This window comes from Oncorhynchus gorbuscha, unplaced genomic scaffold (assembly GCF_021184085.1).
Source record: "Oncorhynchus gorbuscha isolate QuinsamMale2020 ecotype Even-year unplaced genomic scaffold, OgorEven_v1.0 Un_scaffold_1734, whole genome shotgun sequence".
Classification (NCBI taxonomy): Eukaryota; Metazoa; Chordata; class Actinopteri; order Salmoniformes; family Salmonidae; genus Oncorhynchus; species Oncorhynchus gorbuscha.
In genome coordinates, this window is record NW_025746427.1 from 42,516 (window position 1) to 57,380 (window position 14,865).

At 47.3% G+C, this 14,865-nt stretch overlaps 1 protein-coding gene across 1 annotated transcript in view; it reads left to right on the forward strand.

Moving 5' to 3' along the window:
• Nucleotides 1-1,165: 1,165 nt before the first annotated feature.
• lrrk1 (leucine-rich repeat kinase 1) overlaps nucleotides 1,166-14,865 on the forward strand; it is a gene marked incomplete at its 3' end in the record, with an annotated part of 70,637 nt that continues 56,937 nt past the window's right edge. The window contains 1 exon segment of the mRNA XM_046338116.1: nucleotides 1,166-1,328. Coding sequence (XP_046194072.1) covers nucleotides 1,321-1,328 — 8 coding nt within the window.

Here is a 14,865-nt window from a genome sequence, read left to right on the forward strand (position 1 = left end):
TCTCTCTCTCTCCCACTCCCTTTCTCTTCTCTCTCCCCTTTCTCCCCTCCCTCTCTCTCTCTCTCTCTCTCTCTCTCTTCCACTCCCCTTTCTCTCTCTTCCACTCCCCCTTTCTCTCTCTCCCACTCCCCTTTCTCTCTCTCTTCCACTCCCCTTTCTCTCTCTCTTCCACTCCCCTTTCTCTCTCTCTTCCACTCCCCTTTCTCTCTCTCTCCCACTCCCCTTTCTCTCCCTCTCTCTCTCTCTCTCTCTCTCTCTCTCTCTCTCTCTCTCTCTCTCTCTCTCTCTCTTCCACTCCCCTTTCTCTCTCTCTTCCACTCCCCTTTCTCTCTCTCTCCCACTCCCCTCTCTCTCTCTCTTCCACTCCCTTTCTCTCTCTCTTCCACTCTCCTTTCTCTCTCTCTCTCCACTCTCCTCTCTCTCTCTCTCTCTCTCTCTCTCTCTCTCTCTCTCTCTCTTCCACTCCCTTTCTCTCTCTCTTCCACTCCCCTTTCTCTCTCTCTTCCACTCCCCTTTCTCTCTCTCTCCCACTCCCCTTTCTCTCCCCTCTCTCTCTCTCTCTCTCTCTTCCACTCCCCTTTCTCTCTCCCTCTCCCCTGTCTCTCTCTCTCTCTCTCCCACTCCCCTTTCTCTCTCCCTCTCCCTGTCTCTCTCTCTCTCTCTTCCACCCCTTTCTCTCTCTCCCACACCCCTTTCTCTCTCTGTCTCTCTCACACACCCCTTTATCTCTCTCCCTCTCTCTCTGTCTCTCTCCCACACCCCTTTCTCTCTCTCCCTTTCTCTCTCTGTCTCTCTCCCACTCCCCTTGCTCTGTCTCTCTCTGTCTGTCTCTTCCTCTCTGTGAGGCTGTGTGCTAAGTGAAGTCCTCCCCAGTCCTCTATCCCGGGGGAAGCAGGCAGAGAAGAGAGGAGGAGGGTTGGGTTACACTCTGCAGGGATGGGTGGTGGGGTAGAGATCGATAGGGGATAAAGACTGAGAGGCAGAGACATATCATCATTACCTTTCCTTTAGGACACTCCGGGAGGAGTCAGGAGGGAGGGAGAGAGACTGGTGGCTGGGGCTGCCAAACAAAGAAGCATCCCCCCCTGACAGTAGCTCTGAGTGCAGCCTGCCTGCTAGCCAGCCAGCCACAGTCAGGGAGGTAGAGGGAGGGATGCAGAGAGAGCCATCGGCCATGCAGACAGGCTAGAGAGAGGCTCCTTGGATACATAACACACTACAGAGGAAGGCGGGAAGAGGGAAAGGCTGTATGAGAAAAGGAACAAGCAATCTGAATGCCACGGCGAGATGGGAGACTAGAGAAGGGTCCAGTCTCATAGTATGAACAGGTATGTTACAGGACATGTGGCTGATGCCCTAGCCCAGAGTAACACTGCTCACTGTAATCACTGTGTAGCCCATGTAGCTAGCTGGGTGAATATAGTCTTGTTTACAGTCTGGAGCATAAGTACACGGCATGTTGTTGTACGTGTGGCTAAAGCTAATGCTACATCAGATTAGTGGTAAATCTGTGGGTTTAATGTACTTTAGCTGTGATTGACGCTAGTGTTAGCCTGTAGGATCTGATTGTTTACCAGTGTAGCTGTGTGTACTGTAGGCTAGTAGAGGCATGTTTTGAATTCAGAGAGAGATGGGGACCCTGAAGATTTAATTTTCACTCTGACTGACTGGGTTTCGGGAAATCTCTTTTTATGCTTGTGGCTATACACTTTGTGACTATACACTTTGTGACTATACACTTTGTGGCTATACACTTTGTGACTATACACTTTGTGACTATACACTTTGTGGCTATACACTTTGTGGCTATACACTTTGTGACTATACACTTTGTGGCTATACACTTTGTGACTATACACTTTGGACCCATTGATTGATTGTTTGATTTAATATTTGGCATTGGGGGAGGAATATATACATCCCTATATTAGGGTCGGGTCATTGGGGGGGAATATATACATCCCTATATTAGGGTCGGGTCATTGGGGGGGGAATATATACATCCCTATATTAGGTCGGGTCATTGGGGGGAATATATACATCCCTATATTAGGGTCGGGTCATTGGGGGGAATATATACATCCCTATATTAGGGTCAGGTCATTGGGGGGGGAATATATACATCCCTATATTAGGGTCGGGTCATTGGGGGGGAATATATACATCCCTATATTAGGGTCGGGTCATTGGGGGGGATATATACATCCCTATATTAGGGTCGGGTCATGGGGGGGGAATATATACATCCCTATATTAGGGTCGGGTCATTGGGGGGGGAATATATACATCCCTATATTAGGGTCGGGTCATTGGGGGGGAATATATACATCCCTATATTAGGGTCGGGTCATTGGGGGGGGGGGATATATACATCCCTATATTAGGGTCGGGTCATTGGGGGGGGGAATATATACATCCCTATATTAGGGTCGGGTCATTGGGGGAATATATACATCCCTATATTAGGGTCGGGTCATTGGGGGGGGAATATATACATCCCTATATTAGGGTCGGGTCATTGGGGAGGGAATATATACATCCCTATATTAGGGTCGGGTCATTGGGGGGGAATATATACATCCCTATATTAGGGTCGGGTCATTGGGGGGAATATATACATCCCTATATTAGGGTCGGGTCATTGGGGGGGAATATATACATCCCTATATTAGGGTCGGGTCATTGGGGAGGGAATATATACATCCCTATATTAGGGTCGGGTCATTGGGGGGGGGAATATATACATCCCTATATTAGGGTCGGGTCATTTTCAAGAGTGGTGACACTTTAGTAACATGTTGGTATTTCACTTGACTTCCTGAATTGACTGAGTTGAAAAGGAATCGCCCCCAACCCTGCTACCTGTATAGATACACTATTTCACTTGGATCTAAAGTGCAAGGCTTTTAGATAGAATGACAGTAAGTGACTGATGTTTGTCAGAATTCAGCCAATGTTGGGTAGATCATTGATTTGACTTGATTAAATCACTGACTATTTCATCAGTATTACAGTGTGTTGCTGTTGTTGAATCTCCAGGCTTAATTGAAGGTATCAACGACACTGAAACAACCGTCTTTCATCTATTCTAGAGTCGGTGCTGAGCCCGTCACATATGAACTAACTAGGTTATTGTACGTAGACTAGTAGGCTACAGCATTTTTAAACAAGACATTGAAGGCCTGATGGGAGTGTTTGGTATCTTGATAGAAAATCAAGGTGTCCTCTAAAATACTTTTGAGACATGGAAATCTTTCCATGGTGCTGGAACTGTAGCTCTCAAAAGAAACACCTCCATATGTTGATTATCTTGTTCTTTATTGATCATCAACGCCATTGGGCACCTTTGCCCTTTGTGTATTGATGGTGCCTTAAATTGTCATCTCTACATTACACTCTGACAGTTCCAGGTTTCCGTTCAGAAAGACTTGATTTATCTCAATGGGGCTTCCTGGTTAAATACTGTGTGTTAGTAATACATCCCAGTGGGACAGGGATGTATGAGAGACTACATCATAAACTCCTGCACTGACTTAATAACGAACATGAATGTGACGGACCTTATGGGGTTTATACCTTTAAACCTACCTACCTCAGGGGGTGAACAAGGGCAGAAGGGTGGAGGAAAATCGTTTGAAATGGAATGCAGCCCAGGATGGCTCCCCTCCTGTCCAATCACAGAAATGAAATTATTAAGGATCCTGCTAAACAGAATGAGCCAATCACAGAAATTAAATGATTATTTTTATTTATTTATTTTTTATTTCACCTTTATTTAACCAGGTAGGCTAGTTGAGAACAAGTTCTCATTTGCAACTGCGACCTGGCCAAGATAAAAGCATAGCAGTGTGAACAGACAACACAGAGTTACACATGGAATAAACAATTAACAAGTCAATAACACAGTAGAAAAAAAATGGGCAGTCTATATACAATGTGTGCAAAAGGCATGAGGAGGTAGGCGAATAATACAGTTTTGCAGATTAACACTGGAGTGATAAATGATCAGGTCATGTTCAGGTAGAGATATTGGTGTGCAAAAGAGCAGAAAAATAAATAAATAAAAACAGTATAAAAAACAGTATGGGAATGAGGTAGGTGAAAATGGGTGGGCTATTTTCCTATAGACTGTACAGCTGCAGCGACCGGTTAGCTGCTCGGATAGCTGATGTTTGAAGTTGGTGAGGGAGATAAAAGTCTCCAACTTCAGCGATTTTTGCAATTCGTTCCAGTCACAGGCAGCAGAGTACTGGAACGAAAGGCGGCCAAATTATGTGTTGGCTTTAGGGATGATCAGTGAGATACACCTGTTGGAGCGCGTGCTACGGATGGGTGTTGCCATCGTGACCAGTGAACTGAGATAAGGCGGAGCTTTACCTAGCATGGACTTGTAGATGACCTGGAGCCAGTGGGTCTGGCGACGAATATGTAGTGAGGGCCAGCCGACTAGAGCATACAAGTCGCAGTGGTGGGTGGTATAAGGTGCTTTAGTGACAAAACGGATGGCACTGTGATAGACTGCATCCAGTTTGCTGAGTAGAGTGTTGGAAGCCATTTTGTAGATGACATCGCCGAAGTCGAGGATCGGTAGGATAGTCAGTTTAACTAGGGTAAGCTTGGCAGCGTGAGTGAAGGAGGCTTTGTTGCGGAATAGAAAGCCGACTCTTGATTTGATTTTCGATTGGAGATGTTTGATGTGGGTCTGGAAGGAGAGTTTGCAGTCTAGCCAGACACCTAGGTACTTATAGATGTCCACATATTCAAGGTCGGAACCATCCAGGGTGGTGATGCTAGTCGGGCATGCGGGTGCAGGCAGCGATCGGTTGAAAAGCATGCATTTGGTTTTACTCGCATTTAAGAGCAGTTGGAGGCCACGGAAGGAGTGCTGTATGGCATTGAAGCTCGTTTGGAGGTTAGATAGCACAGTGTCCAATGACGGGCCGAAAGTATATAGAATGGTGTCGTCTGCGCAGAGGTGGATCAGGGAATCGCCTGCAGCAAGAGCAACATCATTGATATACACAGAGAAAAGAGTCGGCCCGAGAATTGAACCCTGTGGCACCCCCATAGAGACTGCCAGAGGACCGGACAGCATGCCCTCCGATTTGACACACTGAACTCTGTCTGCAAAGTAATTGGTGAACCAGGCAAGGCAGTCATCCGAAAAACCGAGGCTGTAGAGTCTGCCGATAAGAATATGGTGATTGACAGAGTCGAAAGCCTTGGCGAGGTCGATGAAGACGGCTGCACAGTACTGTCTTTTATCGATGGCGGTTATGATATCGTTTAGTACCTTGAGTGTGGCTGAGGTGCACCCGTGACCGGCTCGGAAACCAGATTGCACAGCGGAGAAGGTACGGTGGGATTAGAGATGGTCAGTGACCTGTTTGTTGACTTGGCTTTCGAAGACCTTAGATAGGCAGGGCAGGATGGATATAGGTCTGTAACAGTTTGGGTCCAGGGTGTCTCCCCCTTTGAAGAGGGGGATGACTGCGGCAGCTTTCCAATCCTTGGGGATCTCAGACGATATGAAAGAGAGGTTGAACAGGCTGGTAATAGGGGTTGCGACAATGGCGGCAGATAGTTTCAGAAATAGCGGGTCCAGATTGTCAAGCCCAGTTGATTTGTACGGGTCCAGGTTTTGCAGCTCTTTCAGAACATCTGCTATCTGGATTTGGGTAAAGGAGAACCTGGAGAGGCTTGGGTGAGGAGCTACGGGGGGGGGGGCGGAGCTGTTGGCCGAGGTTGGAGTAGCCAGGCAGAAGGCATGGCCAGCCGTTGAGAAGTGTTTATTGAAGTTTTCGATAATCATGGATTTATCGCTGGAGACCGTGTTTCCTAGCCTCAGAGCAGTGGGCAGCTGGGAGGAGGTGCTCTTGTTCTCCATGGACTTCACAGTGTCCCAGAACTTTTTGGAGTTGGAGCTACAGGATGCAAACTTCTGCCTGAAGAAGCTGGCCTTAGCTTTCCTGACTGACTGCGTGTATTGGTTCCTGACTTCCCTGAACAGTTGCATATCACGGGGGGCTATTCGATGCTATTGCAGTCCGCCACAGGATGTTTTTGTGCTGGTCGAGGGCAGTCAGGTCTGGAGTGAACCAAGGGCTGTATCTGTTCTTGGTTCTGCATTTTTTGAATGGAGCATGCTTATCTAAAATGGTGAGGAAGTTACTTTTAAAGAATGACCATGCATCCTCAACTGACGGGATGAGGTCAATGTCCTTCCAGGATACCCGGGCCATGTCGGTTAGAAAGGCCTGCTCACAGAAGTGTTTTAGGGAGCGTTTGACAGTGATGAGGGGTGGTCGTTTGACTGTGGCTCCGTGGCGGATACAGGCGATGAGGCAGTGATCGCTGAGATCCTGGTTGAAGACAGCAGAGGTATATTTGGAGGGCCAGTTGATCAGGATGACGTCTATGAGGGTGCCCTTGTTTACAGAGTTAGGGTTGTACCTGGTGGGTTCCTTGATGATTTGAGTGAGATTGAGGGCATCTAGCTTAGATTGTAGGACTGCCGGGGTGTTAAGCATATCCCAGTTTAGGTCACCTAACAGAACGAACTCTGAAGCTAGATGGGGGGCGATCAATTCACAAATGGTGTCCAGGGGGGTCGGTAGCAGGCGGCAACAGTGAGAGACTTGTTTCTGGAGAGAGTAATTTTCAAAATTAGTAGTTCAAACTGTTTGGGTATGGACCTGGAAAGTATGACATTACTTTGCAGGCTATCTCTGCAGTAGACTGCAACTCCTCCCCCTTTAGCAGTTCTATCTTGACGGAAGATGTTATAGTTGGGTATGGAAATCTCTGAATTTTTGGTGGCCTTCCTGAGCCAGGATTCAGACACGGCAAGGATATCAGGGTTAGCAGAGTGTGCTAAAGCAGTGAGTAAAACAAACTTAGGGAGGAGGCTTCTGATGTTGACATGCATAAAACCAAGACTTTTTCGATCACAGAAGTCAACAAATGAGGGTACCTGGGGACTGGGGATCCTGCTAAACAGAATGAGCCAATCACAGAAATGAAATGATTAAGGATCCTGCTACACAGAATGAGCCAATCAATCAGCAGATTACTGAGATTGCTGTCACTCTGCAGACAATGCATCCCTATAGTAATGACATACACACACTGATCCAATGACCAGCGTTGTCTCTATGGGGACGATTGTATCGTATGTCCCTGTGCATCCACGGTGACTCATTCAAATGCAATTCATCTTCATTGAGACAGGAAGTCCCTTTGCTTAACACCTCTTCAATGCAGTAAAGGTGAGATTTCCTTAAACTATAATCCACATTTGTTGAAAAGCACCACATTTCGCCCCAGTGCCTTTTATGTTGATGAAACTAAAGAGAGGAGCATCTGTATGATATATTCTGCTGTTCTGTCACGCTATGATGTCAGAAGGGAAAACACTGTGTTCACGGTTTGAAGTCATTTGATCCTGTTTTTAGTTTCCTAAAGGGACGTGTCAGTTTCACCCAATAGGTGACTTTAATGAAGAGTAGAGTTGAGACCCTGCCTGATCAATACCCAATTTACAAACTAGGGTTACAACGTTCACATCACTTTAATGAAGAGTAGAGTTGAGACACTGCCTGATCAATACCCAATCTACTAACTAGGGTTACAACGTTCACATCACTTTAATGAAGAGTAGAGTTGAGACCCTGCCTGATCAATACCCAATCTACTAACTAGGGTTACAACGTTCACATCACTTTAATGAAGAGTAGAGTTGAGACCCTGCCTGATCAATACCCAATCTACTAACTAGGGTTACAACGTTCACATCACTTTAATGAAGAGTAGAGTTGAGACCCTGCCTGATCAATACCCAATCTACTAACTAGGGTTACAACGTTCACATCACTTTAATGAAGAGTAGAGTTGAGACCCTGCCTGATCAATACCCAATCTACTAACTAGGGTTACAACGTTCACATCACTTTAATGAAGAGTAGAGTTGAGACCCTGCCTGATCAATACCCAATCTACTAACTAGGGTTACAACGTTCACATCACTTTAATGAAGAGTAGAGTTGAGACCCTGCCTGATCAATACCCAATCTACTAACTAGGGTTACAACGTTCACATCACTTTAATGAAGAGTAGAGTTGAGACACTGCCTGATCAATACCCAATCTACTAACTAGGGTTACAACGTTCACATCACTTTAATGAAGAGTAGAGTTGAGACACTGCCTGATCAATACTCAATCTACTAACTAGGGTTACAACATTCACATCACTTTCCCCAAATTCCCAGGGTTTTCAGAAATACTAGTTGGAGGATTCTGTATTTTCTGTATACACCCTTCTGATTCTGGGAATCTTTTTACAGGGATTTCTGGAGAACCTGGGAGTTTTGGAAAAGCTACCATCGTTTTGCAAGTCTACCGATACGTTCCTATAAGGGTCAGATTGTGTCATACACAGACACTAATATATCTGTATCTGTGACGTCATAGGCCTACATCTTCACCTATCAGGAAACATTCTGCACATTGTGATGTGATATTATGGGACACATCCCCACACTGATAACACATTTAGCTGGAGGAGGTGGAGAGGTGCGCTAGCTATTATTGTGTTTACTGTTGGTGATGGACAGTTTTAGGAGGGGAGGACTCTTCCTTATTGTTCTGTCTATCAGATGGACAGATTTAGGAGGGGGAGGACTCTGCCTTGTTGTTCTGTCTATCAGATGGACAGATTTAGGAGGGGGAGGACTCTGCCTTGTTGTTCTGTCTATCAGATGGACACATTTAGGAGGGGGAGGACTCTGCCTTGTTGTTCTATCTATCAGATGGACAGATTTAGGAGGGGGAGGACTCTTCCTTGTTGTTCTGTCTATCAGATGGACAGATTTAGGAGGGGAGGACTCTTCCTTGTTGTTCTGTCTATCAGATGGACAGATTTAGGAGGGGAGGACTCTTCCTTGTTGTTCTGTCTATCAGATGGACATATTTAGGAGGGGAAGGACTCTTCCTTGTTGTTCTGTCTATCAGATGGACAGATTTAGGAGGGGGAGGACTCTTCCTTGTTGTTCTGTCTATCAGATGGACAGATTTAGGAGGGGAGGACTCTGCCTTGTTGTTCTGTCTATCAGATGGACAGATTTAGGAGGGGGAGGACTCTTCCTTGTTGTTCTGTCTATCAGATGGACAGATTTAGGAGGGAAGGACTCTTCCTTGTTGTTCTGTCTATCAGATGGACAGATTTAGGAGGGAAGGACTCTTCCTTGTTGTTCTGTCTATCAGATGGACAGATTTAGGAGGGGGAGGACTCTGCCTTGTTGTTCTGTCTATCAGATGGACATATTTAGGAGGGGGAGGACTCTTCCTTGTTGTTCTGTCTATCAGATGGACAGATTTAGGAGGGGGAGGACTCTGCCTTGTTGTTCTGTCTATCAGATGGACAGATTTAGGAGGGGGAGGACTCTTCCTTGTTGTTCTGTCTATCAGATGGACAGATTTAGGAGGGGGAGGACTCTTCCTTGTTGTTCTGTCTATCAGATGGACAGATTTAGGAGGGGAGGACTCTGCCTTGTTGTTCTGTCTATCAGATGGACAGATTTAGGAGGGGGAGGACTCTGCCTTGTTGTTCTGTCTATCAGATGGACAGATTTAGGAGGGGGAGGACTCTGCCTTGTTGTTCTGTCTATCAGATGAACAGATTTAGGAGGGGAAAGAGGGAGAGCACTCTGCTTGTTGTACCGTCTGGTCTGTGCTCTGCTTTGCCCTTCAAGGTCTCTTCACACACACAGACTGGCCAGGAGGACGGTATTGACGCATTGGGGTGCAGGCAGCTCTAATGGCTACAGTCCCTCTGGCTTTCTCATACAGCCTTTATAGTCAGACTCTCACCATATTAACTATACATACATGTAGCAGCAGCAGCAGGCCCACATCAGAGGGCTGCAGAGACGCTCAGGGCTGCAGAGACGCTCAGGGCTGCAGAGACGCTCAGGGCTGCAGAGACGCTCAGGGCTGCAGAGACGCTCAGGGCTGCAGAGACGCTGAGGGCTGCAGAGACGCTCAGGGCTGCAGAGACGCTCAGGGCTGCAGAGACGCTCAGGGCTGCAGAGACGCTCAGGGCTGCAGAGACGCTCAGGGCTGCAGAGACGCTCAGGGCTGCAGAGACGCTGAGGGCTGCAGAGACGCTGAGGGCTGCAGAGACGCTCAGGGCTGCAGAGACGCTGAGGGCTGCAGAGACGCTGAGGGCTGCAGAGACGCTCAGGGCTGCAGAGACGCTCAGGGCTGCAGAGACGCTCAGGGCTGCAGAGACGCTGAGGGCTGCAGAGACGCTGAGGGCTGCAGAGACGCTCAGAGCTGCAGAGGACGCTCAGGGCTGCAGAGACGCTCAGGGCTGCAGAGACGCTCAGGGCTGCAGAGACGCTCAGGGCTGCAGAGACGCTGAGGGCTGCAGAGACGCTGAGGGCTGCAGAGACGCTGAGGGCTGCAGAGACGCTGAGGGCTGCAGAGACGCTGAGGGCTGCAGAGACGCTGAGGGCTGCAGAGACGCTCAGGGCTGCAGAGACGCTGAGGGCTGCAGAGACGCTGAGGGCTGCAGAGACGCTGAGGGCTGCAGAGACGCTCAGGGCTGCAGAGACGCTCAGGGCTGCAGAGACGCTCAGAGCTGCAGAGACGCTCAGGGCTGCAGAGACGCTCAGGGCTGCAGAGACGCTCAGGGCTGCAGAGACGCGCGCGGTTTGAAGGGACGCGCGCGGTTTGAAGGGAAAGACATGGCTACAGTCTGAGTCTCTATATTAGATCACACACAGGAATTGATCTTCTCAAGATATAACCTCAGAATCACATACATACATACATACATACATACATACATACATACATACATACATACATACATACATACATACATACATACATACATACATACATACATACATACATACATACATACATACATACATACATACATACATACATACATACATACATACATACATACATACATACATACATACATACATACATACATACATGCATACACACACACACACACACACACACACATACACATACACACACATAAGACCCCATATTGACCAGTGATATTGTCGATGCAAAGCCTAAAGAAAGGATTGGTAGTGGCCACCTCACAGGTTCTGGAGAAGGGAGAAGAGAGAGGGGGAATAGGTATATTGGGAAAAAGTGTCATCCCAGTGGTAGAATAAGGAGCCATCATCAGACTTGATGAGTACTTCTCTGTTGTGTTGTAAGTGGATTCAAACCAATCCAGGGTTGTGTATATTAGGGCACACAATGGGAAAAACAATGAGTGTTTCTTATTGGACAAGTCCATGTAGTCCCTCCCTGTTTCAGTCTGTGTTCTTCTTGTGCCTAATTTACACGATCCATGCCTAGTCCTTTAAGGTCACCAACTCAGGTCAACTATAATCTATAGATACCAGGGCTGGGATTGATTTAATTTCAGTGCAGAGGATGAATGGACATGTTTAAAATGCCCATTGTTTTTCTGTGTGGATTGTTCACCCCATGAACTGATCCACTGTGTTTATGAAGACTCCATACTCAAGTGATGTTCAATCAGGGCTTGTGAGAATCTAGGTAGGATTTACCACCCGTTCTAAAGCTCTGCTTGATGACAGACATTATTACCACACTGGAAGCACTGAAGTGAAGTAATACTGACCTGTATTGACATATCAGTTCACTCTTTCCAAAGGATGATAAACCCCAGGTTTATTCATTAGTGCAAACTGATGTTTCGGAATGAACATGAGAGCTTCTTATTGTGTGTGTGTGTGTGTGTGTGTGTTCACTCCAAATTCCAACACTAGTCCAGTATCCAGAGGGAGAGAGACTGCATTCTTTAGCAGGGTGACCTATTTCTTACTTGCCACCGGTGCTCTGTGCACGCCTACTCCCCCAATATTCTGTTACTGTGTTAGACTGCAGCTGGTCTGATCTAATGGAAGTATGTTCTGTTTCTCCTCTCTTCTGTCTCCTCTCTTCTGTCTCCTCTTCTGTCTCCTCTCTTCTGTCTCCTCTCTTCTGTCTCCTCTCTTCTGTCTCCTCTCTTCTGTCTCCTCTCTTCTGTCTGCTCTCTTCTGTCTCCTCTCTTCTGTCTCCTCTCTTCTGTCTCCTCTCTTCTGTCTCCTCTCTTCTGTCTCCTCTCTTCTGTCTCCTCTCTTCTGTCTCCTCTCTTCTGTCTCCTCTCTTCTGTCTCCTCTTTTCTCTGTTCCTTCTCCTCTCTTCTGTCTCCTCTCTTCTGTCTCCTCTCTTCTGTCTCCTCTCTTCTGTCTTCTCCTCTCTTCTGTCTCCTCTCTTCTGTCTTCTCTGTTCCTTCTCCTCTCTTCTGTCTCCTCTCTTCTGTCTCCTCTCTTCTGTCTCCTCTCTTCTGTCTCCTCTCTTCTGTCTTCTCCTCTCTTCTGTCTCCTCTCTTCTGTCTTCTCCTATCTTCTCTGTTCCTTCTCCTCTCTTCTGTCTCCTCTCTTCTGTCTCCTCTCTTCTGTCTCCTCTCTTCTGTCTTCTCCTCTCTTCTGTCTCCTCTCTTCTGTCTCCTCTCTTCTGTCTCCTCTCTTCTGTCTCCTCTCTTCTGTCTTCTCCTCTCTTCTGTCTCCTCTGTTCCTTCTCCTCTCTTCTGTCTCCTCTCTTCTGTCTCCTCTCTTCTGTCTCCTCTCTTCTGTCTCCTCTCTTCTGTCTCCTCTCTTCTGTCTTCTCTCTTCTGTCTCCTCTCTTCTCTGTTCCTTCTCCTCTCTTCTGTCTCCTCTCTTCTGTCTTCTCCTCTCTTCTGTCTCCTCTCTTCTGTCTTCTCCTCTCTTCTGTCTTCTCCTCTCTTCTGTCTCCTCTCTTCTGTCTTCTCCTCTCTTCTGTCTCCTCTCTTCTGTCTTCTCCTCTCTTCTGTCTTCTCCTCTCTTCTGTCTCCTCTCTTCTGTCTTCTCCTCTCTTCTGTCTTCTCCTCTCTTCTGTCTTCTCCTCTCTTCTCTGTTCCTTCTCCTCTCTTCTGTCTCCTCTCTTCTGTCTCCTCTCTTCTGTCTCCTCTCTTCTGTCTCCTCTCTTCTGTCTCCTCTCTTCTGTCTCCTCTCTTCTGTCTCCTCTCTTCTCTGTTCCTTCTCCTCTCTTCTGTCTCCTCTCTTCTGTCTCCTCTCTTCTCTCCTTCTTCTGTCTCCTCTCTTCTGTCTCCTCTCTTCTGTCTCCTCTCTTCTGTCTCCTCTCTTCTGTCTCCTCTCTTCTGTCTTCTCCTCTCTTCTGTCTTCTCCTCTCTTCTGTCTTCTCCTCTCTTCTGTCTCCTCTCTTCTGTCTTCTCCTCTCTTCTGTCTCCTCTCTTCTGTCTCCTCTCTTCTGTCTCCTCTCTTCTGTCTCCTCTCTTCTGTCTTCTCCTCTCTTCTCTGTTCCTTCTCCTCTCTTCTGTCTCCTCTCTTCTGTCTTCTCCTCTCTTCTGTCTCCTCTCTTCTGTCTCCTCTCTTCTGTCTTCTCCTCTCTTCTCTGTTCCTTCTCCTCTCTTCTGTCTCCTCTCTTCTCTGTTCCTTCTCCTCTCTTCTGTCTCCTCTCTTCTGTCTCCTCTCTTCTGTCTTCTCCTCTCTTCTCTGTTCCTTCTCCTCTCTTCTGTCTCCTCTCTTCTGTCTCCTCTCTTCTGTCTCCTCTCTTCTGTCTCCTCTCTTCTGTCTCCTCTCTTCTGTCTCCTCTCTTCTGTCTTCTCTCTTCTGTCTTCTCCTCTCTTCTCTGTTCCTTCTCCTCTCTTCTGTCTCCTCTCTTCTGTCTCCTCTCTTCTGTCTCCTCTCTTCTGTCTCCTCTCTTCTGTCTTCTCCTCTCTTCTGTCTCCTCTCTTCTGTCTCCTCTCTTCTGTCTTATTCTCTGTTCCTTCTCCTCTCTTCTGTCTCCTCTCTTCTGTCTCCTCTCTTCTGTCTCCTCTCTTCTGTCTTCTCCTCTCTTCTGTCTCCTCTCTTCTGTCTTCTCCTATCTTCTCTGTTCCTTCTCCTCTCTTCTGTCTCCTCTCTTCTGTCTCCTCTCTTCTGTCTCCTCTCTTCTGTCTTCTCCTCTCTTCTGTCTTCCTCTCTTCTGTCTCCTCTCTTCTGTCTCCTCTCTTCTGTCTCCTCTCTTCTGTCTCCTCTCTTCTGTCTCCTCTCTTCTGTCTCTTCTGTCTCCTCTGTTCCTTCTCCTCTCTTCTGTCTCCTCTCTTCTGTCTCCTCTCTTCTGTCTCCTCTCTTCTGTCTCCTCTCTTCTGTCTTCTCTCTTCTGTCTCCTCTCTTCTCTGTTCCTTCTCCTCTCTTCTGTCTCCTCTCTTCTGTCTTCTCCTCTCTTCTGTCTTCTCCTCTCTTCTGTCTCCTCTCTTCTGTCTTCTCCTCTCTTCTGTCTTCTCCTCTCTTCTGTCTTTCTCCTCTCTTCTCTGTTCCTTCTCCTCTCTTCTGTCTCCTCTCTTCTGTCTCCTCTCTTCTGTCTCCTCTCTTCTGTCTCCTCTCTTCTGTCTTCTCTCTTCTGGAGCTCCTCTTCTCTGTTCCCTCCTCTCTTCTGTCTCCTCTCTTCTGTCTCCTCTCTTCTGGTCCTTCTGGAGCTGAGTTGGAAGAGCATGGTGCTTGGAACAGAGGGTAGTGGGTTGGAACGGGACCAGAGGGGTAGAATGTGGAACATGACTGTAAGTCGCTTTGGAAAAGCTGTCTGCTAAATGGCATATATTATTATTATTATTATATATTCTGTCACCTCTCTTCTGTCTCCTCTCTTCTGTCTCCTCTCTTCTGTCTCCTCTCTTCTGTCTTCTCCTCTCTTCTGTCTTCTCCTCTCTTCTGTCTTCTCCTCTCTTCTCTGTTCCTTCTCCTCTCTTCTGTCTTCTCCTCTCTTCTGTCTCCTCTCTTCTGTCTTCTCCTCTCTTCT